This window comes from Melospiza melodia, chromosome 1, assembly GCF_035770615.1.
Source record: "Melospiza melodia melodia isolate bMelMel2 chromosome 1, bMelMel2.pri, whole genome shotgun sequence".
Lineage (NCBI taxonomy): Eukaryota > Metazoa > Chordata > Aves > Passeriformes > Passerellidae > Melospiza > Melospiza melodia.
Window position 1 is genome coordinate 123,357,156 of NC_086194.1, and position 24,472 is coordinate 123,381,627.

Here is a 24,472-nt window from a genome sequence, read left to right on the forward strand (position 1 = left end):
GTGATACAAAATTCCCTTGCAATAAGTCAAAAGACTCACTGATTTCAGATTCTTTCAGATCTGACCCTAATACACATCTCCTTGTTGGTTTTGGCTGAAAACTCTCTCAGTAAATTGCAAGCCCAGGACACGTCAGGCCTGCTGAAGACAATTGATTGTCACTGGAATATGTAACAAAAAGATCTGCAAATAAAACCAAAGCATTTTTTTAAGCATTCTGAGCCATTATTTAGGACTATGTTCTTATGTCTTGATTTGTCCCCAGTTGAAGGCTATTTTGAAATGGCTTTTATAGTCACCATTAGAGCTTACTGCCAGACTTGGCAAGATAAAAAATTACTGTTCCGAGAGTCAGCAAATATTTTGTTCCACTTCCAGAAATACTAACTAATGCTATATCACACCAAAACCTGTAGGAATGTTAACATTGGCTTTAGGGACCAGGATTTAGACCAGAGTAGAGTACTTCTGAAAATTTGACTTTTTTTTTTTTTAAGTACTTTGGATTAAGCAGGATAGAGTGTTTGTGTTGGTAGCATGTCTCATTTTGTTCAGCAAACTCTTCTGCTCAATATAGAACTGTATAGTAACTATACAGACATGAAAATGGACCAGAAATGTACCATTTATTCTTATTAGGAACTTCAAATATGTCTCCAAATGTGTTGTTCCATAATAACTGCATGTTCTGACTTTCAACATCAACAGCTTTTGAGCTGTTATAGAAGGTGTTTGCAAATTAACTTTTTCAATTATAGTCTCTGTTGAAATTTCTGAAAGCTCTCTGATAAGGGCCCCTTGACAGATTGAAGAAGAGAGCTAATAAGTTCTATAAGGTTGTTTGCTCTGCAGAATTTCTTAAGAAATGCAGCTGTAAGTTCAAAAATTATTTAAATAAGCAGCTTGCTAGTCTGTTTTTTACAGAGTAGATGTTGCCACGTGACTCACAGTGGACTGAGTTTGTGATAATGTACTTTAGGCAACATTTGTAACTGAGGTCTCCACACATTTGCCATGAAAGGCAAAGGCCCCAGACAATTTGGAATGTAACCTTTTTACTCTATGCTGAAACAGAAGCCATTATTGACTTGTAAAATACTTTAGATCTTGTAATTTTTTTTAAGGCTGTGGCTTCTGATTGAAGGGACTCTGAATTTTTGGCTTTAGGAAATACATGCAAATGCACATCTGCTATTCAGTAAGAAAGATGGAATGCATTTTGCTGTATATAACTGTGAAATAAAGTAGGTTTCTTTCACTTTGGCTAAAGATTTATGTTATAAGCACTCAGATTAACAAGGACAAACATTTATGTAAAAATACCATTTCAGGAGTTGCAATGTTCAGCATATGTGCTGAGATGAAGAGAAACGAAGGAATAGACTTCCAGGATAATTATAATTTCTGTTCCTTCAGTTCTGGAAAGTGTTCAAATGAAGATGCAAATATTCCCAAATAGAATGGCTGAAGCAATTAACAGCTGACAGATTTTGAAGAATTTAATATTTGCCTGATAATCTCTGTTGCTGATTAAATATATAAGCGCAGAGATTGTTCATATCAGTGTTCATTTTAATGAGACTTTATTTTTATTTGATATTTAAACTTTTCTAGCCTCTTGCATATATGTCTTTCAGTTCTGGTTACTTGTTTCTTTCTAGTGCCAGTCCCTGTAAATGATGTTTTGATCCTACATTCAAAATATGAATCACTACAATTAGGATATAGAGTAGTCCCAGAGGAAAGTTTCACAGAGATTTTGATGTGGGCGAGTATGTCCCAAATCAAATCCAAACAAAAGTGATTCATACTCACCCCTTTTCCCTCTAGTTCTTACATGCAAAGTTTATGAACTGTATTACTGTCCTCTCCTCAGGCAGTCATCATTATGTGTGGTAAGATGAATAACTAAACCATGCTATTCTAGAAAACAATGGCAGACTTAAGTAGGAAGATGCATATAAATTAATTTCACATGACACCATTTTCTCCTTAAGAAATCCATGCCTAAGTTTCTCCTTTGCTGTTTCTTTAAGTTCTGATTCCTCTCCTTTTTCAGAGCTGCAGAAAAGTTGTTGACCCAGGTTCAGAAAGAATATCTCAAACCGCAGCAGGAACTTGATGAACTGATAACAAATGCCAGCCAGTTCTTATCAAAGCAGAGCAGCAGTCTGCAGGATGCCCAGGACCTGGTGAACGAGGCGCTCGCTAACATCAATGAGACCCATCGCTTGTTTCCTCTCATCTCCAGCAACTTGGCAGAGTTAAATGTAAGACTGGGCCGTCAGTGTTGCTGCATAAGAAATACCAAATGTGATTGTGTTTAAAAGCTGATAGTTTACATTTTTAAACGTATTTAAATACTTTAATATATGCGATACCTTAAAAATTTAAAGGAAACCAGACCTCTGTTTGAAAACCACAATATTATGTTATGTGAACTCATCAGTATAGCTGGCTTATCAGCCTGCTGTAAAACACTTGATTTATGCTATAGGACAAAAAGCTAAAAATAAAGGAAGGTGAAGAAGTCTCGACCATGCTCATTAAAGAAGGAGAGGTCCTACTGAATGATGCTGCTGCTCTTGCCCAAGATGTAGAGAACTCTACATTTGTAAGTCCTTAAGTTTTAACATTCTCTTAGAGACTCTTAAGTTTATTTTGCTAGTGAAACAAAAAAAATAAAAAAGAGAAACATTTTTTTTTGCAGAATGTGGAAGTCCACCAGGATGGGTTGGTCCTGTGGAACACCAAACTGCGACATCACGTGGATGAGCTGGTGATGCAGATGTCTGTGAGAGGAGTGCTTGACTTGGTATACAGAGCTGAGGAACATGCCACCCAGTTCCAAAGACTTGCAGATGCACTAGAGAGGTGATCAACTCAAGAATTACAAAATTATGAGGTTTACATTAGTGTCAGATCTAATAGGTAGAGGCCTAACTCACTAAACTCATTCCCTGCCCATGTTTTGAAAACAAAAAATTTTGCTTGGAATAACATTAAGCAATTCTTGACCTCACCACAGCTAGATAAATTCAATAAAGCAAAATTTAATATAGTTTAGATTTCAGATGCTTATAATTTCCTCCTAGATCCTGTGTCTATGCTTAGTTTTTGCGTTTCAGATAGGGGCTTGTTTCTGTTCTGTTTAGGCAATATTATTTGTTTGTTCTAAGGATCTTTATAAATTGAAAAAATTAACATAGGCCAAAGGGAACAAATTAGGAGAAAAAAATAAAGATGGAATGGAAAAAAACAGAACAGCAACTAACAAAATAGAGAAAAGCCCCGAAATTGAAAACCTTTTAACATGGTCTTTCACTTCAAAATAATGAATTGAAAGCCCCTTATGCAACACCGGGCAAGGTGTGCTTGTTTTTTTTTCAAAATGCATCATGTATTCTGGAAAGATGTGCATGTTGTAATTGAAGATATGGAACTCAATGCTTGATTGAAAACAAGATTGCTTGTTAATTGGCTCTTCAGTGACCTTTCCAGAATAAGAAATGTGACTCTGAACACAACTGCTGCTATCTACACTCATTCCAGCGTTAAAAGTGTGATTGAAAGAACAGAAAGTTTGGCAGATGATGCATCTAGAGTTGTGAATGGCCCCTTGGATGTAGTAAGTATCAAAATTAGTACTTTAATTTATGCCAGACCCTATCTCATATAGGAATATTTGTTTGTGCACTTGCTGAAAACTTGAGTCTTCTTGATGGAGGCAAGTCCTTGATGGCAGCCTGTCCTACCAGCTAGTGTGTATTGTATCCTGAATCCCTAATCCAAGGCAGTAATGACACCACATCTCAAGTTCTGCTTACCTTGCTTTTCTCTCTGCCACAGTACCATTTTTCCTTTGTTTTGTTTGCTTTTTAATGTCTAATGCATGTTTAGCTGGACTGTACTTGATTCTGTGAGGATTTATATCCAGACATTTGACATGTATTCCTGTAGAATTTAAATTCCCAAACCTCTAGTGCTTCCTTCCACCTTTGGAATTATTCACTGATCTCCTTATTTGACCTATCCCTCTTCCATTTCTATCTGGATATTCCCAACCACAGGTACTTTGCTTAGTAGAGGACATTTCATAACAAATGTATGTTTGTGTCTCATCTACAATCCCTCTGCCTTCAAAGATTATCAGATTGTTACTGAAACTGTAGGTTAGAAAGATCAGAGCAGTTCCCAATCTGATCTTAACAGTTTCCTATAATTTTATTTACTCCCTCACATCTCTTTGTCATGCACATTATACCTGCACAAGCAGGTGTGATAATGCATTTAAATGACAGGGATCAAAATAACTGACACTGTTTTGTGAGCTTGTATGTTTTTATATAGCACTCTGTCCTGCTAAAGCTGTCTACAGCATGAATCCTTCAAGGTGTTTTTTCAGTTTTTTTCAGTAGGAGAAAGGTAAAAGAATGCCTCTAAGACTGTGATTTTGAAATATCTCACTTTAAATTGCTCAGAGCTGGAAATTTTGAATTAGGTCTGGAATTAGAATTTCCAAAAGACAACCGAATCACTAGCAGTATTGAAATTAAAATTTTGTATGTTTTGTATGCATATTTCATAGTCATATTTTTTAATTATTAAACACAAATACACTCAATGTCGCATTCTTGAATAACAGGATAACAACTTGTATTGTTTCTAATGGATGCTTAATAAGGTAATGAATAGAATATCTCATAAATGACAAGAACATTCAAAAACTTTATGTAGGTGTCTATAAATACTTAAATGTTTTCAATTGAATTTCTGTTTTGCATATGTGGCAACTTAATGTCTGTGTTTTTTAGCCAGAGGAGTCTTTCAGTCTTCAGGGAAAAGAAACTCTACAGCTTAGCTCCAAATTTCAGAATGAAGCTAAAAATCTGAAGAAAAAAAGTGATGGTCAGTTCTTTAGAATTCCTGTTTCTGCCTCTATTTCTAATCCCCATTTTCCGGTTTGTGCTGCTTTTTTTTCTGTAGTTTATTATTTTTTAAAATGAGCATAAGCTAAGGTAAATATATATATATATATATGACTATGATCATATTATCATGCAATTAAGATTACTGTTTTATGGATTCTCATAGTATTTTCAATTTTTGGGTAAGAAAAAAATTTTTCTCCGTAAATGTTTAAAAATTTGGCCTTCGCTATACCCCATTTACTTGTAAGCAGTGCTTGCAATGGCTTTTTCTTCAAACTTTATGAATTAAATCATTAGAGATTGCGTACTAGCCAAAGAGAAAGCATAATTCTTGAAAATTCAATTCGTTTTTATTTAATAAATCATGGATGACATCAGTATGTAAGATGACATGTTGAAATCCTAATTGTTTTTATTTGTTCCTGCTGGACAGCTAAAATACAAAAAAAAGCTGAAGTCCTTTGTCTCCATAAACTCAAAAATACTTTTGGTTTTTCTTTTACTCTAAGGCAAGGCATTGAACCTTGATACTAGAAAGGCATTGAAGTCTACACCATGAAAATTCAAAAGCATTTTGAACAAAGGCTTGGTGTAGGAGCAGAAGCAAACTTTAAACTAAGTTAAATGTTTGACAAAATTGGACAGAAAGGGAATGTTTCACAGAGATAAACTGTAACTGTAAAATAGCGTTGTCTTGCAATACTAGTGGTTTACAAATATGTATAACTTTTATGTAATTCAGATGGACAGAATTACCTTTTTTTGTTCCTTCTATTCTAGATATTTTAATTTCTAATGAGAGGATTCTGCAAACAGATCACAAATATATAGAAAAAAGCCACTTCTTTGGCTCCTGTTAGATAACATAAAACGTGAAGAACACTGTAAAAAATATTAGAGTTCACATTCATGGAATAATTTTAATTTGTAGCTATTTCCTCACTATGTTTGTAGCCATTCAGTCTCATGGAATTGGCTAAAAAGGATAGTTTTGAACAGAGCAGTGCTCGCAGGAGCTTATCTATTTATACTGCATTCATTTTGCATTCCTGTTTGTAAAATGCTCTTTCTGTTGGGAAAAAAAAAAAAGCTCCATTGATGAAATAAATGAATACTTTGTTTTATGTGGGTTGTATGGTATTTGTTTATGTGTATATTATTTCTTTCAACAGGACTTCTATTTGGATTGAATGGGTTGAACAAAAAGGTAGAAAAGATTCAGGAAAGTACGAATAAAATTGGCAACCAACTTAACGATTCTCTGTTGACACTCAGAGCATTGCGTAACAGTAAGTGAAATTTATATTGACATTCTCCTTATTACAGAACTCTAGTACAATTGTAATAAAACCCTGTTCATTATCTGATTGCAGAAACCTAGCAATAATCTATACTGGAGACTTCATTTAGCCTCGTAAATATTTTACATCCTTTTCAGTAAACCCATTAAACATATTTGGGTTATATTATAAGGTCTGTAGTCTGATTCACATTTCACATTGCTGTGAATCAGGAGGGACTCTGATAGAAATACAATTGCACTGATATGTAAGGACAGTGAAGTTATAGACTGTTTATTCCCACATGCAGAGACATTTCATAGATTTCATTTTTCTGGCTTGTTTCAAAACTGTTTATATTAATCTATGAATTTTACAGCCTGCATGTAAATGTTTTCTTGTTGTAAATGCAGACTTCATTTAATTGATTAAAATATATTTTCTGTGCTTTTCTAAAATGAAAAAATTCCTCTTTTTTCAGTCATTATTTTGAATAAAGGCAAGACCTAAATTTCATGGAAACTAATTGAAAAAATTACTTTAAAGTTGTGAATAAGAGGGTCCAAAATACTTTGTCAATCTAAATTATGTGTTTTAAGTTAGAAAAACAGTGATAAAGACCTCTTGCTAGGGTTGTTTGATTCTACTGTGAATCTGGATTAGAATGCTAACTTCAATGCCTTAAAATACCCATTTTGCAGTTCAGAGACCTAATTCATGCTAAAAGGTAATAATAGTGACGATGTTACGCTGGATATGAACCACGGGGTGCTATCTATCATGAAGATACACATTGACAATTAAGTTATTAAAATCACAGTAGTGTTCTTCTTAACTCATAGCTTAACATTGTTTGATTTCAGCTTTGTTGTTACATTTCTTGGGGTTGTCTCTTTTTTTCCCCTGGTCAGAGATTGATGGTGGCATTGCTCTCTGTGTAGAAGTGGTGAAGGAGGATCCTTGGGGGTCTAACTCTGGCCTTTTTTTGCCAGCTGCAGCCTTTTCCCACCCTTGTGGGCAGAGGGTGTGAGGGGCAGGCTGGGACTGGGCGTGATGCACCCAGTATACAGGTGATTGTAGCCAAAACCAGAGGGTCTAATAGCCCTTCTGCCTCACCAGCTTTGCATGGGATTCAGATCTTCAGTCTCAGATGAGTGTCTCTGAGTGCCAACACTAATTTAGGAAACTTAAACACTACGAGCCTGATGCATTTATACAAATTTTCTGATGAGACAGGCAGAATCAAGTTCCACAAAGAAACAAAAAATTCTTACTATGACAGGAATGTAACTGACAGCATTCCTAGTATTTGACTATGTTTGTAGCTGCTGCTACAAAGCCAGGCATTTGTTAGTCAGAAGAATGTATGAAAGTTTTGAATGTTTTTTAACCTTGGAACTGTGTTTCAGATACCAGGAAATACATGCTTGAAGTGAAAGAGCTGGCTGTGTCTGCAAATGCCAGTGCTGTGGTGGATTTAAGTCACTTTGGGGAGTTCAGTCAAAAGCTAATGAATACATCTTCTACATTATCCCAAGTTAATGACACTTTGAGGAAAACAAGTGAACTCATAACTGATTCATCCAAAGCTGGTAAGTTTGCTCTGTGGCAATGTCACTGCTAGCAGAAGCAATATTAATATTCAGTTTTAACAGGCATTAAATAAGAGACTGATGGACTGAGAGTTTATTCCTAATTCAGTAAAAATATGCTAACTTTTAAAAAAAGTCCTCTATAGGATTCACAAGGGATGTATATCCCTTACTGATGTTAAAAGTTGCTGAAACCAAAATGATCACAAGGTGGCTAACTTGGCTAAGTATTTTAGCAATTTCACCCTGCCTCAACATTTCTTTTATGTTTCCACAGCATTCACAGCTGAAAAACAAGTTAAAGAAGTTGAAGCACAAGCAAGTCTTTTATTGGATAGACTCAAACCTTTGAAAATGCTGGAGGAGAACCTCAACAGAAACCTGTCTGAAATTAAAGAACTTATCAGCCAGGCCCGCAAGCAGGCAGCATCTGTAAGTTCTGTCATCCCAGACTTAAATGAATTTTCACTTTCAGCAGGGAGGTTGTTTGAGATAAGGAGCCTAAAATTTACTTTCCAGGTACCTGGTTGTTGTTGCTGAGTCTCAGTGAAGTCCAAAGAGCACTGACTGATGCTAAAATCATACTGGCAACATTTTAAGGTTTTAGCATCAAGGTTGTTTTTGCATTTGTGAGTATGTCAGAACAGCTAGCTAGTAATTTATCTGCTATTTCCTCCTGTTCCCTATAAAAATAATGAAACATAGTACACCAGAGAACTGTCATGAGAGATTTTGATAAGAAAAAGACAAGTTGGAGGATGGAACAGCTACTCTCTTTAGTACAAGATGTTAATTTTTGAGGTTATTTTGAGACTGATCTGGGGTGCCCCATATGACATCAAGTACCACTACAAACTTCTTGTCAAGAGTGTTGATTCTATCAATAAGTTTGCCATCTGTGGCCTGTCATGTCCATATGTTCTTTGCAAGAAGCAGCTGAGTATCCAGAGTACTTTAAGGCAGTGTACTTGTTTTTAAGTCTCTGCTTCTACGTTAAAGACAGCAAAAGTGAATCAACTGTACTATGGATCTCATTAGACTGTGAGAGAAATATGAAAATGGCTTGGCAATGAGTAATTTTTGGTATGCCTTGGACATACTTGTGGATATATTATTGTAAGGTTAAAAAAAAGGAAGAAGGCCCTCAATTCTTTCTGCAAATCTTCTTAATTATATGGTTATTGCTTCTCTGTCACAGTCTACTGAAGCTTAATGAATCCACTGCAAAAAAAAGAGAATGGTATTTTCTGAGGTGTCATAAGCCACAGAAGTTGCTGGCAAGGTGAAAAGAAGTGTTAGCAAAGTCCCATTTTCCATTTTGGGTGGAATTTGTTCTGTTTGGTGGGGGAGGGGTTTAAGGGTTTTGTTTTGTTTTGTTAGTTTGTAATTTTGTTTGGTCTTTTTTGTTTGTTGGTTGGTTTGTTTGTAATTTTTTGCTACACAAGAGAAACTTTATGTATCTGTGTCCAGATGCATGCATACACACACGTGTGCTGTATGCATTTAGTAGTTACAAGTATATTCCATGAAGTTAATGGAATTAAGGTTTTTTTCTTGCTAAGAGGAAGCTGCTGGAGGTTTGGTTGCATTTGGCTTGGATCAATTTTTCATCAGTTTACTAAACAGTGGTTTTAGGGATATGACAATAGGAATATTATTTATTTAATCTTTAAAAAGTGGAACTTGCCATATATTCACAAATTTATTTTTAAATATTGTGTAAACTGTTACAAATTTGAAATAACTGGAATTGTTGCAGACAGTCTCCTTTTTAATTTGTAAAAAAAAAAATCTCTCCATATAGACTAGAAATGGTTTCTTTTATTTTAAAACATTTTTAATTTCTGTATCTTTATTTTCTGATATTATGACATGGCTTTTTGCAGCTATTTGATCTTCTGACCCAAGACTTATTGTTTTTTTCTGAGGTATTTGAATAATTTGTTTACTGATTCAAACCTCCCAATTGAGTGAGTGTATTGAGATAGATTTCATACTTCTCTATTGTGAATCTCTTTATCAAGTGATACCTAGAAGATTGCAGGAATCTAGCCCAGGCAGCAATACTTACTTGCATGGAAGGATCTCAGCAAAAGGTTTGCATTTGTTGGTCAGAAGCTAAGTACATACTCCACAAAAGAGTGCTTTATTCACTGAGATTTGTTTAGATTCCATTTTTTTCTTGTCTCCCCAGATTAAAGTTGCAGTATCAGCAGAGAGAGATTGCATTCGTGCCTATCAACCCCAAATTTCATCTACAAATTACAACACCTTAACACTCAATGTGAAAACTGCTGAACCAGATAACCTCCTTTTCTACTTGGGTAGCAATGGAAAGGTAAGTTTCTGGGGTACATTTACTGAAGGTGATGGTAGTCAAAAGTTTTAAATATGCTTTTTCTTTGTGGATTCTCTGCTTGTTTTTTTACCTTTGTTGGGGTCAGGATTGAAGGCACTTGAGACTATAGTTCATGTTTAGACTCAGGCATTTATTGTTATCAGTGCTACAGCCTCACAACTGTGAGTTTTGTAGTCTTTCATTAGTAAGGCAAAAAATTGCTTAATTATCACTTGTTACAAGGTCTTTTGAGGCTAAACTATCTAATTAAGAAATTATACTTAGATTATTTTCCCTTTTAACCTAATAACTGCTCCCTCGATGCCCTCAATGTGGACTTTTCTGTTTAATTACAAAACATCACCCAAACCCATGAAGAAGGAGGAAGAAGGTAAAGAGGAACAACTTGTCTCTGCCTTAAAACCTCCATCTTGTTTCATATTTATTTCTGTATTCTAAAACCCCAAACTCTTAAGTTTTCTACTCTGTAATATTATATACTTCTTACTAACTACACACTAATAAGCTTAGTGCTATCAATCAATTTTGGAAACTTTCTCCACAGCCTCAGGTCAAATACAATGTTCTCTTGCGAGTCTGTGCCTTTCAGCACACAGAAAGTTTCAAATTCTCAGCATCTAGGGTTCCAGCATTTCTTGATTTCAAACTAAGTAACCAAGCGAGGCCCCTTGCAGACAGATGTGTTCACTAGGGGTGGAAATATTTTGATGCCTTAGATGATTCCAGAGATTTTCAAAGGTAGAAAATAAAAGCACCGGATTCCTTTGCCACAGCCTCTTGGCCCTGTGCTGAAATTCTCCCTTCCTTTTCCTGTGTTGGGCATTAACCACATGGAGTGTAACAACCCCTGTGATGCTTTCATACAGCATGCTGGAGTGCATTAGATGATTTGCTTGGTAACACAGCTGAAATTCTTGAAGCTGTCCCTCATGAGCACAGTGCATCCACCCACTTGGAAGGGAGTGTGATGGCTAATTGCTCTGCTTCATTCCCTGTGTGATCCCAAGAAATGCCCAGCAGTTAATTCCTTGTGGCACACTATAATGGGATAGTGCTTTTTCACAGACTAGTAAATATATGTGTATATATATAAAGAAGACATTCAGCTACTTGCATATGACCTGAGGGAGTTTTGTCGCATTAGAAGTGAGTGAAAATCATGATTTTGCTAAATGTCAACTCCTGTCATATGGGATGTAGGGACATGAATCTGGAAAGACTTTCTCCATGTTTCTGGTGAAAATGCACATTTGATTCCATGAATTAGAATAGGCTCTGCTGTTTTTCAGACAGACTTCCTGGCAGTGGAGATGCGACGTGGTAAGGTAGCTCTTCTTTGGGATTTGGGCTCTGGACCAACAAGAGTGGAATACCCTGATTTCCAAATTGACAACAACAAATGGCACAGAATACATGCCACCAGGTAATTAAAATGAGAATGTCATAAGTGGTGTACACAAAGCATCCACTGTTTGGATGATGTCCACTCATCATTTTCAGTGATGAGATTTTTCTTGTCCTTAGAAGGAGAAGCCAATATTATGTGTTGATTAGGCTTGGTGATGTCTAAGACTATTTATTAGTATTTGTATTTGGCAGGTTTGGAAAAACAGGTACCCTCAGCATAGAGGAGATGAACTCCAATCAGAAGCCTTCACCTAAATCTGGAACCTCTCTGGGGACAGCCAGCATATTGGATGTTAACAAGTCAACCCTAATGTTTATTGGAGGACTTGGAGGGCAAATCAAGGTTAAATTCTGAGATCAGCATTCTGTTAATTGTTTTGAACATGTTTGAGAAATACTTTTGCATTAGAAGTAATTGCTTGATTTGGTTACTTCATCAAGAGATGCCAGGTACTCTGAGCATAAAGCAGAGATGCTGCAAGGGTCTTCTTGTATCCTGAAGTTAATTTTCCCTGGAAATTTTTGCATAAAGTTTAACCAGGACAGTCTGTGTGTGCATGTACCATGTATAGACATTAGCAAATGGTTTTGTTTGCTTCTTCCATGGCAATTGTAATTCATGGCATGAGGGGTGTGTAAGTAGGTCAAGGACATAGTTATTTTACTTTCTTGATGTACTAATCTATCATTATTTCAATTATAATTGTTAATAGTTACACTAAAACATGTTGTTCTCCTATTATGATTTATATCTAACAAAGTTGAAGTTCAAGGAAAACAACCAAGCAAAAATTTTGCTGCATAATTTTCAGAGTACTCAACATTAATTGTATTCATGAAATATTTATTTTCTTATAGAAATCACCTGCTGTTAAGGTGACCCATTTTAAAGGGTGCCTAGGAGAGGCATTCCTGAATGGCAAACCTATTGGTCTTTGGAACTACATAGAAAGAGAGGGCAAGTGCAATGGCTGTTTTGGAAGGTATTTTGTCTCACTCTCTCTTGTTTTTTTTTCAACTTGTTTAGAGTAATTTACATTTGTAATATTATATTTTTGTGTTAACTAAGCATATGGAGCTCAGACAAATTGCAGTGTTTCACTGATTATTAACTTACAGTTCTGAGCACATTAATCTCAATGTATCAGTGGTATCAAATAATTTATTTGCATGGAATTTCAATTTTTGAATCACTTTCTCAGAGGAGTTTTATTGCTGCTCTCTATTTTGTGCATGGGAAGTAGGGACTACCAGTGAACCAAAATGGTGTGGAATCTTTCCTTTTCAGTAGTTTTCTGTAAAACAGATTTATTCTTTCCTAGGGTAAGAAACAGTGTAAAGCAGTCTTATTAAAAAAAATGATAGCAAAACTGTAGCCACTGAGGTTGGTGCCTTGAGCAGATTACTATTTTTATGTTTAAGGAATAAAAAAGAAATATGCTTGTCCATATTCCCTTTGCAGAATATTTCATGCAGAAACAGCAGAGGGTGCTGCATGATTGTATGAGATATTTTTTACAGGTCTTGTACTGCAAGGAAAGGGGCTAATAGATCATGTATTGTAAGTGCAATTATGCAAAGCATTTTGAGAAATGGATGACATGTTTTAATTTAGAGGGTGTATGCTGTAACAATTATTTTTCCCTTAGGAAATCACTGAGTTTGCCTTTCATTTTTGTATATAAGGAAGAACACGTACCTTGTGTGCATCCTTCCCCATGGCTAAATTGTGTGTTGTGAGGTTGCATAATGAAAGTGGCCGTTGGCTGGAATCCTTCAGTTATTCATTACATCAATATTGAAGTGTTTGCCCACACTTCATAAATTGCTGCCTGGAGGCTGCACTGACTGAGCAGCACCTGAAGGGAGCCAACCAGGAAGGTGGAGAGAGACTATTTACAGGGGCATGGAGTGACAGGACAAGGGCTAATGGATTCCAACTGAAAGAGAGTAGGTTTGGATTAGAAGCTAGGAGGAAACTCTTTACTGTGAGGGTGGTGAGATGCTCGAATACAATGCCCAGAGAAATTGTGGATGTCCCATTCCTGGAAGTGTTCAGGGCCAGGTTGGATGGGGCTCTGAGCAAACTGGTCTAGTGAAAGGTGTCCCTCACGTGGCCGGGAGGGAATATGGGATCGGCTCTAAGATCCCTCCCAACTCAAACTATTCTGTCACCTAACTTTTCTTATATTTATATAAAAAAAAAAAAAAAAGGGGAAAAGCAAATGTTAACATTTTTGTACTGGTTTTCTGCTTCTGTAGCCCACAGGATGAGGACACTTCATTCCATTTTGATGGCAGTGGATACTCAGTTGTGGAGAAGGCACTCCGCTCAACAGTGACTCAGATATTAATATCTTTCAGTACCTTTTCACCAAATGGGCTTCTTCTCTATCTTGCTTCAAATGGCACTGTAAGAAAATGGATCAGATTTCTAAACTGTCATTCAGCTTACATGTATTAGAGCATATCACTACTTTTGTGTAATTCATCACCTGTGACTGGCATCATAAGCTGAAGGACTAAAGACAGGAACCCTAGAGGACAACTTGTTAGAGCAAATATCCTCCTAAACTAAGGGCAAAGTTAAACAATGAAAAGAATTCCTCACAATTTATTTAAATTTTAGAATAAAAATAAATTATTTTTGACTAAAATTAATGATTACTTAGCTAAAATTTAGAAAAGGAAAAGTAAGGACAGCAAGCTAGTTTTTTCAGTTGGAGGAACCTTTTCAGAATGTAAAAATGTTTTGGAATTGAGCTTGCAGAAGGACAATATAATAATGAAAAACCATATTGAATTAAATCCATAAGATGGGAATTCAGTAAACTGAAACAAATTAAATAAAACTTCTGCAAAAGCAATATAACCCAGACCTATCAACAGACCTTCATTGTCTTGTCATGCAGTTTACTGCATACTTAGATGGTGGTTTTCTGTTCCTGAAGGTAGGAAAAGCTTTGTTTGGGTACAGATTATTTCAGAGTTACTGCATAATTCATTTGCTGTATGTACTCACTGCCTGAATACATTGCAGTGTATACAATAATATCTGATTTAAGCTTTACAGTTCAGAGGGGGAACCTTCAATGCAATTCAGAAAGTCTTCTTTACTCTGTGAGGACGGTCTTTGCTTCATGCAGGAAGAACATCGTAGTGTTTGATCATTATGCTGTCAAATCAAATTACTTTCAACTTCATCCAAAAACAGGAAAATGTGACTTTGTTATTTAACCATTCTTCTGCTGAGTAATCAAACCTCATGATGTATTTAAGTAAGGGTAATAACAAAACAAAAATACATCCTTGTGAGGTACTTGTAACTTAATTTTCCTAAATAAAGTGAGCCTAACAAATAGTCCAGGTACAAGAGTTACTAAATATTTTCCGCACAGTGGACCAAACCTGCCAGGCATGCATTCTTTAGGAAGATTTTATTTCCAGGAATGTAATCTGTTTGTATGTAATCTGTTTTTTGTTTTGGCGGTTTTTTTCTTCCTCTCAGAGAGACTTCTTGTCCCTTGAGCTTGTTGATGGCAAAGTGAGGGTGACTGTTGATCTTGGCTCAGGACCCCTTGCTCTTACAACGGAAAATCGTTACAACAATGGAACGTGGTATAAAATCTCATTCAATCGGAATAAGAAGCAAGGTAGGCTACAGATTGAGAAGTCTGGGTGTTTGCACATTTACAAATACAAATATCTAAGATAGCTGCAGGGAACATCACTGCAACCAAATCTGATCACTTCCAATGCAGTGTCTTAAGCAGACACACCTAGGGTGCTTTGCTTTTAGAAGGACTAGAGTGTAAATCTTGTGCTTGGTTTAACACATCTCACAAAACATACCAACAGTCTTTAAAGACTGAAAGATTTTTGTCCAAGTCTGTAGATGAGGGATCACATTTTTTCTCCTGCATTTTAATATTACTTAGTACAACTGTTTGGTGGGGGCCTGTGTTTTGGCAATAACATGTATGTGCTAATGGTTATAACATGTTCTCATATGTATCTTATTTTCCTGTAGACTTCTCCAGATTTGGTTTTGGCAGAGAGGAATGAATGAGATTAACAGAATAGCTGGCAGTGCAATAAATTGCTCATTCTAAAAATAAGAAGATTGTCCATACATCTCCGAGTCAATGAATACATTTTCCTTTATTATGGACAAGATTGCCAGAAGGGAAGAATGTATATTCATGTTCTTCTCCAGATCTTTACTCCCTTTTCTTTGCAGGAATTTTGGCAGTCATGGATGCATATAACCTTAATTATAAAGAAACCAAGCAAGGAGAATCTCCTGGGGTTGCCTCAGACCTGAACCGCTCTGATAAGGACCCAGTCTTCATTGGTGGGCTGCCAAGATCGAGGGCTCTGAGGTAAAGTGTGTCACTTTTGCACCTTTGCTAAGACTCTTGTAAGGTTGGGGGAAAAATTCTACACACTCTTATCACCTCTGAAATTAGAGAAAAACAGTGAATTCTGAAGTTTAGTTTATGGCCATGTATACCACATCGGTCCTTTGACTTCAAACTCTGACATGGTACTTTCCACTGGTGGGTCTGATGCTGCAGTTCAGATCAGAAATAATTTTGTTTTCTTCCTCCAAGGGTGATTTCCACCACAGCAGCAGCCCCCCTGCTTCTTGGGGCAAGCATCCAGCATTGCTGTCTGCAGTGATGCTCCTTTGATCACTACCTGTGTAAGCCTTGTGTTTTCCAGATGTCATTTATGGGCAAAACTGTGCTTAAGGATAAAAGTTGTACTTGAGAATTCCTGTAATTCAGTAACTTGGAACAGAGGAAAACCAACTGTGAACAGATCAACAGAAAACATTGCAAATAGATATTTTATAGCACGTCTCTTGTTTATGGGTGTTTTTTTATTGCATGTCTGTACTGAACTTGCAAAGTCACATTTCTTCCACTGACTTCACTGTGAAAGGATAAATATGGCAAGAGAAAATCTAATTAAACTTTCTGCATGCTCTTGACAATAACGTAAATTCGAGTACATTATTGGTCTCTGCACAGTTACTACAGAGTGCAGTCTTGTTAATCTTAGGTGGCATTCCAGCCTTTAAAGAATTATGGCAGGATAACCTTAGATTTCTCAGCCTTAAACCAGGAACCAAATCAGGTATGCTCCAGACTTGAAAATGAGAAACTGCGTGGTAGGCAACAACAGTTAGCCTTTTACACAATCCCTTTTCTTTCAGCTGAAGATTCACCCTAAAGTTTTGGGAAATTACCTGACCTGACAGCACAGCATTACACACTTGTATGTTTTAATTCGGGCACAACATTATCTTGATTCTTTTTAAGATTCGATTTAGTATCTAAGAGTAAAACTTAAACTCTTTGCACTTACACCAGACCGACTGCATCATTTAAAACAGATCTCTCTTTCTTTTCTTATTGAAGAGAAATTAATCTTTTCTCCCAGGAGATTCCAAGTACTACTCCTTGGAAAGAAAGCCTTGTTTTTTGTTTCAGGAAAGGTCTTAATAGTAGAATGTATGTGGGATGCATCAAGAATCTGGAAATATCTCGTTCCACCTTTGACTTGCTTAGAAATTCCTATGGAGTACGAAAAGGCTGTGTATTGGAGGTAGGAGACTTTAAAGTCTTGTGATCTGATCTTTGTTTTAATAGAATAATGAATAGTGGTGTTTACAGTGATTTGTAATAGATTTATCTTTAAAAATTCTAAGATAATCTAATCTATATTTGATATTTTTTTTTACCTGACACTATGTATGGATGAATTGAGTAATTACTTCTGTTCTTCATAAAATAGCCTATTCACAGTGTAAGCATCATGAAAAATGGATATATTGAGTTGGTACCTAAGTCCTTAAGCCCAGAGTCAGAACTGATGGCAACTTTTGCTACAAAGAACAGCAGTGGCATCATCCTTGCTGGGATCAGCAGGGGACTGGAAAGGCGACAACGAAGACAAGCACACTTGGCAAGTACCAGAAACAAAGAAGTTTTGTGGATTATTTTTGCCATTTTTATTTTGTAAAATCAAGGCAGCTTGCTATATATATTGTGTATCTGAGTGGGAGCTTCTAGAATCCAAAGAGAAAGTCTTACTATTTTCTGCTCTAAGAGAAGGAGTGTGTGGGTGTGAGTGTATAAAGAAACCTCCTGCATTTTACCTATAGTGTTTGACCAGAGAAATGTCCAGCTTTTTTTTGTGTTTGCTGTTAGAAAGCTTTGCACTCTGAGAGGTGTGGTATTGGTATTGGTACTTGGAGGAGTCCCGATACAATTCCTACTTGTCTATGAGTTTCATTAAAAAGTTTGCAACAAGTTTGGAGGTTAATTTTTCCCATGTATGTTCTAGTTAAACACTAAATTAGTGTCTTGAAGATTGAGCTAGAGTTAAAAATTAATCCTCTGATTAAATCTACAGCCCTTCTTTTCCATCATGCTGATTGATGGTCATCTTGCAGTGCATGTTAATGCTGGAGATAGAGCAAGTACTAGGAAAGTAGTTCTTCAGTCTGCTAATGGAACATACAGTGATGGACAAGAACACTCTGTCATCCTAATTCGGAATAAGAGGTACATGTGACTGCAAAGAGTACTACCTGCTTAATTATTGCATATTGTTGTCAGTTCACTGCACTCTCTGAGGAATTGCCTTTGCTAGCTTATTAGGTGGGATAATCAGGGCTGTGTTTTTCTGCTGTCAATGCAGATGTTCTGATTTACATGGTAATTGTATACAGCATACAGCCACTGATAGAGGTGTAGCTGAAAGCTCTCAAAATCTCTAGAACAGCTTGGGGCACTTGAGTACAAAGCATACTAAATAGTATTAGAGAAAAGATACACAGCTATCAAAATAATTTAGAAAGGTATTTGACAAAATTTTACATTTTAAAAATCATCAAAAGAATGGCTTCCAGTTTTAAGATATTGAAGTGATTATCAAAGTGATGGAGCCTTTATTTATTAGAAGAGGATGTTTTTGAGGCTGACAGGAATGCTTTTCATCTGAAAATGAGTTTCTAAGACCTTGTTCAATGTTTTCCCTACTTTCTCTTTTTCAGGATCATAACTGTACAGGTGGACGAAAGTAAACCTGCAGAATTGAGGCTTGGTTCAGCAGCAGAAAATAGCCCCATTAATATTTCCAACTTCTATGCTGGTGGCATTCCAGCAGGAGAGGGCATCTTAGGGCTGAAATTGGCCGGCTCCTTTCATGGCTGTATCAGCAACCTTATTTTTAACAAGGAGTAAGTCAGAAGGGTAACTGCCTAGTTTTGGAAAACCACGTACAGTAATTGTTAAATGTAGTTTGTGATCTCTTCCATGACACTTCTTTTTGCCTGGTTTTTAACATAAGATATGCATGATGCTCACGATCTGGGTATTATAACAGCCAGAAAATGGGTATTACCAGCTATATTTTTAAATGGTATTTAAAATGTCTTTAATTTTTATGGAGATGCTGCACAAAGCACAGCTTTCTCTACTATAATTTCATCTTCAGTGACAGACAAAATTATTTTCCAGAAATATTGTAGATTTATATTGTTCTATGGACAGATTATTTGCTGCTTCTCAATCCGTTTGTCACAGGTGACACTTTTTTCCTTTTATCCTGATATTACTGAAAGACCTTGTTAAATACTCTCCTTCTGCTTTGGAAATAAGCAGAAATGCACCTTTTAAAATGTTTGTTTTGTTTTGTTTTTTTTTTAATATAGGCTTTTATATTTTACCACTTCCATGAAGTATGAGCACGTGGATATGGACAGCTGCTTTCTGTCAGAGAAGCCTAAGACAGCTGTACAGCCATCGGACATCATGATTCAACCTGAACTTCAGGCTTTACCAGTTCCCCTGAGACCTCTCACAGACACAAAAAAAGTATGTATTGCAGCAAAGCTCTGTTGCCACCTCTTTTTTCCTTTCTTTCTGGAGAATTATCAAATTATAGATTGCATATATTTGCTTCCTCTTCACTATGGAATGTTTCAATGGATGTTGATTTGAAATTACTGTTTCCTGTAGAAAAACTGATACTATCCCTTGCAGCAGCCTTTGGCCATTTGGAATGGAAAAGTAGTTAGGTTTATCACTCTTCTGGCAGCAACAACAACAACAAAAGAAAAAAAAAAGAGAAAAAAAGTGAAATGATTATCTCCCAACAGAAGGACTTGACAGTAACTATTATCTTTAGTGTATTCCTGCCAAAGGGACTTGGTGCAGATTTGCATTAGCTGTGCAGTTCTGCATGATATTTTCTTGGTCACACTCATGCAGTGTCTGCTCTGTGTCAGAGAGGAGGCACAAACCACTTGAGAGAGACACAGTGTCTGAATGCAGCTTGCTTGGCACCTGTTTCCTCTCACACAGTCCCTGTTCCTAAGAGAGAAGGCATCATTACTTCTCTCCTCCTGCAGCTGCACATCTTTATAATGAAGGGTTTCCAAAGGATCCTGCAACCATTTTCCTGTGGCAACAGAAAGCAAGATTTCATGCATACAGGTTGGGACTATAAAAAGAAATAAGTTGCCCTTTTTAGAGCTAAAATGTAGCTTTGGCTCATGCTCTTGTTACTCAGGTCTCTATACCCCAAATCATAACAAAAATGTGTTTCCTCATAAAATAGTAAAATATTTCTACCAAACCTTTAAGATTTTCACACTAAAATTGAACTTCCAGCATTTGTTGTTAAAAAGGCTGTCAATTAAGACAAAAAGTGAATTGAATGTGTCTCAAGCTACAAACATTTCTCAGTGGAAAAGGTCAATGCTGTCTACAAGACATAGCTTAATCATTAGAACCAGTTCTTTTTGAGCCTGAAGATAGGTTGGAATGATTATGAGGTTAGTTAATTGATGTTTTTCTGTGTACTTTGTGGTTTTCTTGTGGCTTAGTTTTGCTTCCTACAAAGCTCTATGCAGGCACATTGTCATTCAACAGTTGCTGGGCAGAACCTGACACTATCCTACTTAATAAATTCCTTTCATTAACAGGTAGTTTGTGCAAAAGATGAGCTGCCTGATCATGTTCAAGGTGCCCATCAGTTTGGACTTGCCAAAGGCAGCCACTTGACCCTGCTCTTCAATCAGTCTGCTGTCAGGAAGAAGTGAGTATATCCTGAATTACACATGCACACAGTGTTATTTTGTATTGAGCTGCAAGAAGGGCAGTGATGGGTTCCATGATTGATTGCCAGCTTTGAACATGGTCCTCACTTCAGGTTTCTGTGGGCTCCTCACGAAAGAAAGTATCATATCCCAGGTTTAGTAACTCATGGTTAGAATGCTGCATTTTTATCCCCTCAGACCTGAGTCTCACTTTACCTTCTGTAAGTACTTTGATTTCTTTTTCCCACATGCAGAACTCACATCCAGTTCCCATTCCTTTGTCTGATGCATGTGACATCTCACCCGCTCCTCTCTATTTTCTGCAAGTACACCTTCCATCTTTGAAGGTGCACTTGAAGGAGAGAAGACTACTGAGAAGAATAATTTTGTTGGGACCTAATGTGTGATAGCACCTCTGCCTCTTTTACTTGTTTGAGAGTTTCCCAGCAAGGTTCCCATCACACAGCCTGCAAGTCACTTGCATTTGCTTCTTTCAGCTCAGGAAGTCTCTGCAGGCATTGAGAAAAGAGTGTTTTTTCCTTCTAGCCCTTCTGTTACAGCTTCTGAGCAAAGGACATTGCAGAGGATCGATGCCATCTAGTCTGAACCTGGTGTCTCCATAATAAATGGCTCATTCATCTCTTCTACCTTTTAAGCCTCCCTCTGTTCTCAGTCTGCCCATAATATCCCAGCAAGCCTGCCTAATAGTAATGGATGCCATAAAGTTACCCTGGAATGGGTTCCTTTCTTGGGGCAGTAAGCAAGCTTGCAGTCACAAACAGCTGAGCCTGTCCCTCTTAAAGTTCATCTCACTCTTTGACAAGCACTTTTTCTACTTCTGACAGGTACAGCACTGATTTCCATTATGAAATACATTATAAGTCATGCTTTCTTAAAATCAACCTAAATTCTACTTCTCTGGCCTTTGTAATAATAAATCTCCTTTCATAACAATAAATTTATTTAGGCTGTTCTCTGTGTCCAGAAAAGCTTTTCATCACTGCAGAAGAAATACCTTTAAGTAACACTGAATTTTTATTGTCTAGGCTTTCCGTCCAGCTGAATCTCAGAACCTTTGCCTCCAGTGGCCTGATTTACTACATGGCTCACCAAAACCAGGTTGATTATGCAGCCCTACAGCTTTATGGGGGACAGCTCCATTTCTCATTTGATTTAGGCAAAGGAAAAGCAGTAGCTCTTCACCCTGCTGTTGTCAGTGATGGAAAATGGCATACGGTAGGTGGTTGCCAATCTTGTGCTCTATTTTCCCTTCCCTGGAGGTACTGGTATGGATTTTTCTTGCTTTTTCTTTGTGATTTCTGTTGCAAAAGCACGCTGGTTCTAACCCAATCATGAAGTCATTCAGAAAATTTTTATTTGATAATTATTTCCTTTTAGAATTGTCATTAATTGTACACCAAATCCATCTTCCAACTACTGTCAAGTATCTCAAACTATTTCAGAATTAAATAGCTCATCAACTGTGTACTGACAGTCATCTTCAACAGAGAAGGACCTGATAGAAAGGTACAAAAAAATCTGACCTTTTCCACAGAGAGCTTTCAGTGCATTATGCCACCAAAGACCCGCACTTCAGAGTGGCAGAGATTTGTGGGTGCAGCGTTTCTCTTTTCTCCCACTTACCCGCTTATTGCCTGAGCATGTCACAGCAGCTAGTGACAACAGGGAAGCACTGTCTGTCCTTTCCTTGGTCAAGGCAACATGAGAAAGGGGGACATTTGAAATTAATGGAGGACTTAGGTAGAATTGAGTAGAAATGATGTCTGCAGCTTGGAGGTGTCACATAGCACTCAGGGCCTTCTGCACCAAGATTGCGTCAGTCTCTATTGGCCCAATTCCACCGAGCAACCCACCTGCCACTGGCTCTGGCTTTCTGTGTGAGAAGTGACTGTGATGTTTGCAGGAGTTTTAGAAGTAACTCTGAGGTTATCACTTGTCCTAAAGGCAGGTGAGGATGACAATTTCATCCTGCTAAGTTTCCCCTCCCTTATCTGTATGTGAAGCCTTCACTCTAAGAAGTGACTTCTGTGGGACAAAGTGATTGATGACACAAAGCTGCCAGCTTTCCTAGGTGCCTTGGGAATCAGCAGAGTTCTTTTTGCTTTTCATAAATAATCACCAGAAGAAAAACCAGCAGAAATTAACATGAAGAAAGGAAATGTGAACTTCTGTCAGAGATATCACAGTTAAGCTCTGCTGCCTACCCTGAAAGAGGAAGAATGCTCCAGGACTTACAGCTGCATGTTTAAAAATTACACATACTCACATAAAACTCCTACTGACACTCTCCACCTTTTAAGAGCTGAACAGATTCCATATAAGAGCTGACCTATCTTTACTACCCAGGACACAAAGCAGGAGCTTCAGCCTTTTTTATTAGAGATTAAGGCTGAGTCACACCACTTCCCAGCTGGGGGTAATCATTGCAGTCCCTCTGCAATCTATGCAAACTAATATGCATTGCTACTGAAAAAAACACCACTTCTTTTCATTCTCTCCCCTCTGCTCATACCACCCTGCTTTACGCCTTTATCCCCTTACCAGCCCAAATGTTCATGAAACTTTGGGTTGAACCTACTCATGGTTCTGAGTGGGGCTAAAAGTAAATAGAGAAGACTAAATGGCTAGCTGACTTCCCTCAGCAGCATGTAACTATTTTAGGGCAAGGCAGGCATAAGGGCATAAGTGAACAAGATGCACAGAACTGGAAAGCTTTTTTGGTCAAAACCAGTGTAGCACTGCCTATCATAAAATGACAGCACTTCAGAGACCTGAGATGTCTCAGCTGTTGGGCAGCACAATAATTGCAGGAGGCCAGCACAGAATGCCTTTCTGCAAACTCAGTGACCTGCCCATATCCTAAGGCAATAAACCGGTGATTTAAAGAAATAATAAAACACTGAAAACCTTAGGACGGACATTATGAAATCATTGTGAGCCCTTGGGAAGGCAAGAAAGCTGTTTAACTGCTTGGTTGTATTCAGAAATAGTCTCAGCCTCAGGAAGAATTTCAAGAGGTTGCCTCAGAACAGAATGTCAAAGCAATTGAACCACTAAACAATTGTCTTGCTCTTATTTCTATGGCAAATGATGACTAGGTAACAAATTTAGCTTACTCATTTATGTTTGCACACTTCCCTTTTTTCCAGGTAAAGACGGAATATGTTAAAAGAAAAGGAACAATCATTGTGGATGGACAGGAGCTGGTAGCAGTCAATGCCTTGGGAGATGGTAGCACCTTGGATGTGGAAGGGAAGCTCTATGTGGGAGGACTCCCCTTAGACTACGTGCCAAAGAATCTTGGGAATGTAAGAAGGCTTGGGGTGGGGGGTGCCTCTGGCATTTTGCAACACAAGAATGAGCATAGTGCAGGAAACTCATCTAAATCAGCATCCTGTCTCTGACAGGCTCAATAGAAGTACTTAGGGAAAGAAGCAACAAGGAAAGTAATGACCCTTTACCAGATAAATCTTTCTGTGGCTTAATGAGTCCAGCTACACTTATATCCTTCTGTGTTAGTAATAGCCCTTAGCAGAACTTTTTTTTTTTTTTCATTCTGTTTGTCTGTTAAAAATGAATAAAGAATCTAAATTCCTGTCTTTCACAGTATAAGGTAAAAACATGACCTACAATATGAGACATTTTGGTACCTGACTTCTCTTGCATTCAAACAGAAATTAGGTGCCTTAAATATCTCTGAAAGACTCTGAAAGAAAGCGTTTAGCTGTCTTTAGATTAAAGGATATTTTTAATACGTCCTTTTAGAG

The 24,472-nt window shown here is 37.3% G+C and overlaps 1 protein-coding gene across 1 annotated transcript in view; it reads left to right on the top strand.

Annotated features, from left to right (window-relative positions):
* LAMA1 (laminin subunit alpha 1) overlaps positions 1–24,472 on the top strand; it is a 108,667-nt gene that overhangs the window by 79,992 nt on the left and 4,203 nt on the right. Inside the window, exons 38-60 of the mRNA XM_063149871.1 lie at positions 2,060–2,270; positions 2,498–2,614; positions 2,711–2,874; positions 3,490–3,628; positions 4,815–4,908; positions 6,104–6,220; positions 7,621–7,803; positions 8,081–8,235; positions 9,998–10,141; positions 11,452–11,585; positions 11,762–11,912; positions 12,428–12,552; positions 13,832–13,982; positions 15,078–15,222; positions 15,810–15,951; positions 17,068–17,182; positions 17,372–17,542; positions 17,993–18,144; positions 18,636–18,821; positions 19,296–19,458; positions 20,571–20,683; positions 21,731–21,920; positions 23,855–24,013. Of these exons, the coding sequence (XP_063005941.1) occupies positions 2,060–2,270; positions 2,498–2,614; positions 2,711–2,874; positions 3,490–3,628; positions 4,815–4,908; positions 6,104–6,220; positions 7,621–7,803; positions 8,081–8,235; positions 9,998–10,141; positions 11,452–11,585; positions 11,762–11,912; positions 12,428–12,552; positions 13,832–13,982; positions 15,078–15,222; positions 15,810–15,951; positions 17,068–17,182; positions 17,372–17,542; positions 17,993–18,144; positions 18,636–18,821; positions 19,296–19,458; positions 20,571–20,683; positions 21,731–21,920; positions 23,855–24,013 (3,421 nt within the window). The remainder of the gene's footprint in view (positions 1–2,059; positions 2,271–2,497; positions 2,615–2,710; positions 2,875–3,489; positions 3,629–4,814; positions 4,909–6,103; positions 6,221–7,620; positions 7,804–8,080; positions 8,236–9,997; positions 10,142–11,451; positions 11,586–11,761; positions 11,913–12,427; positions 12,553–13,831; positions 13,983–15,077; positions 15,223–15,809; positions 15,952–17,067; positions 17,183–17,371; positions 17,543–17,992; positions 18,145–18,635; positions 18,822–19,295; positions 19,459–20,570; positions 20,684–21,730; positions 21,921–23,854; positions 24,014–24,472) is intronic.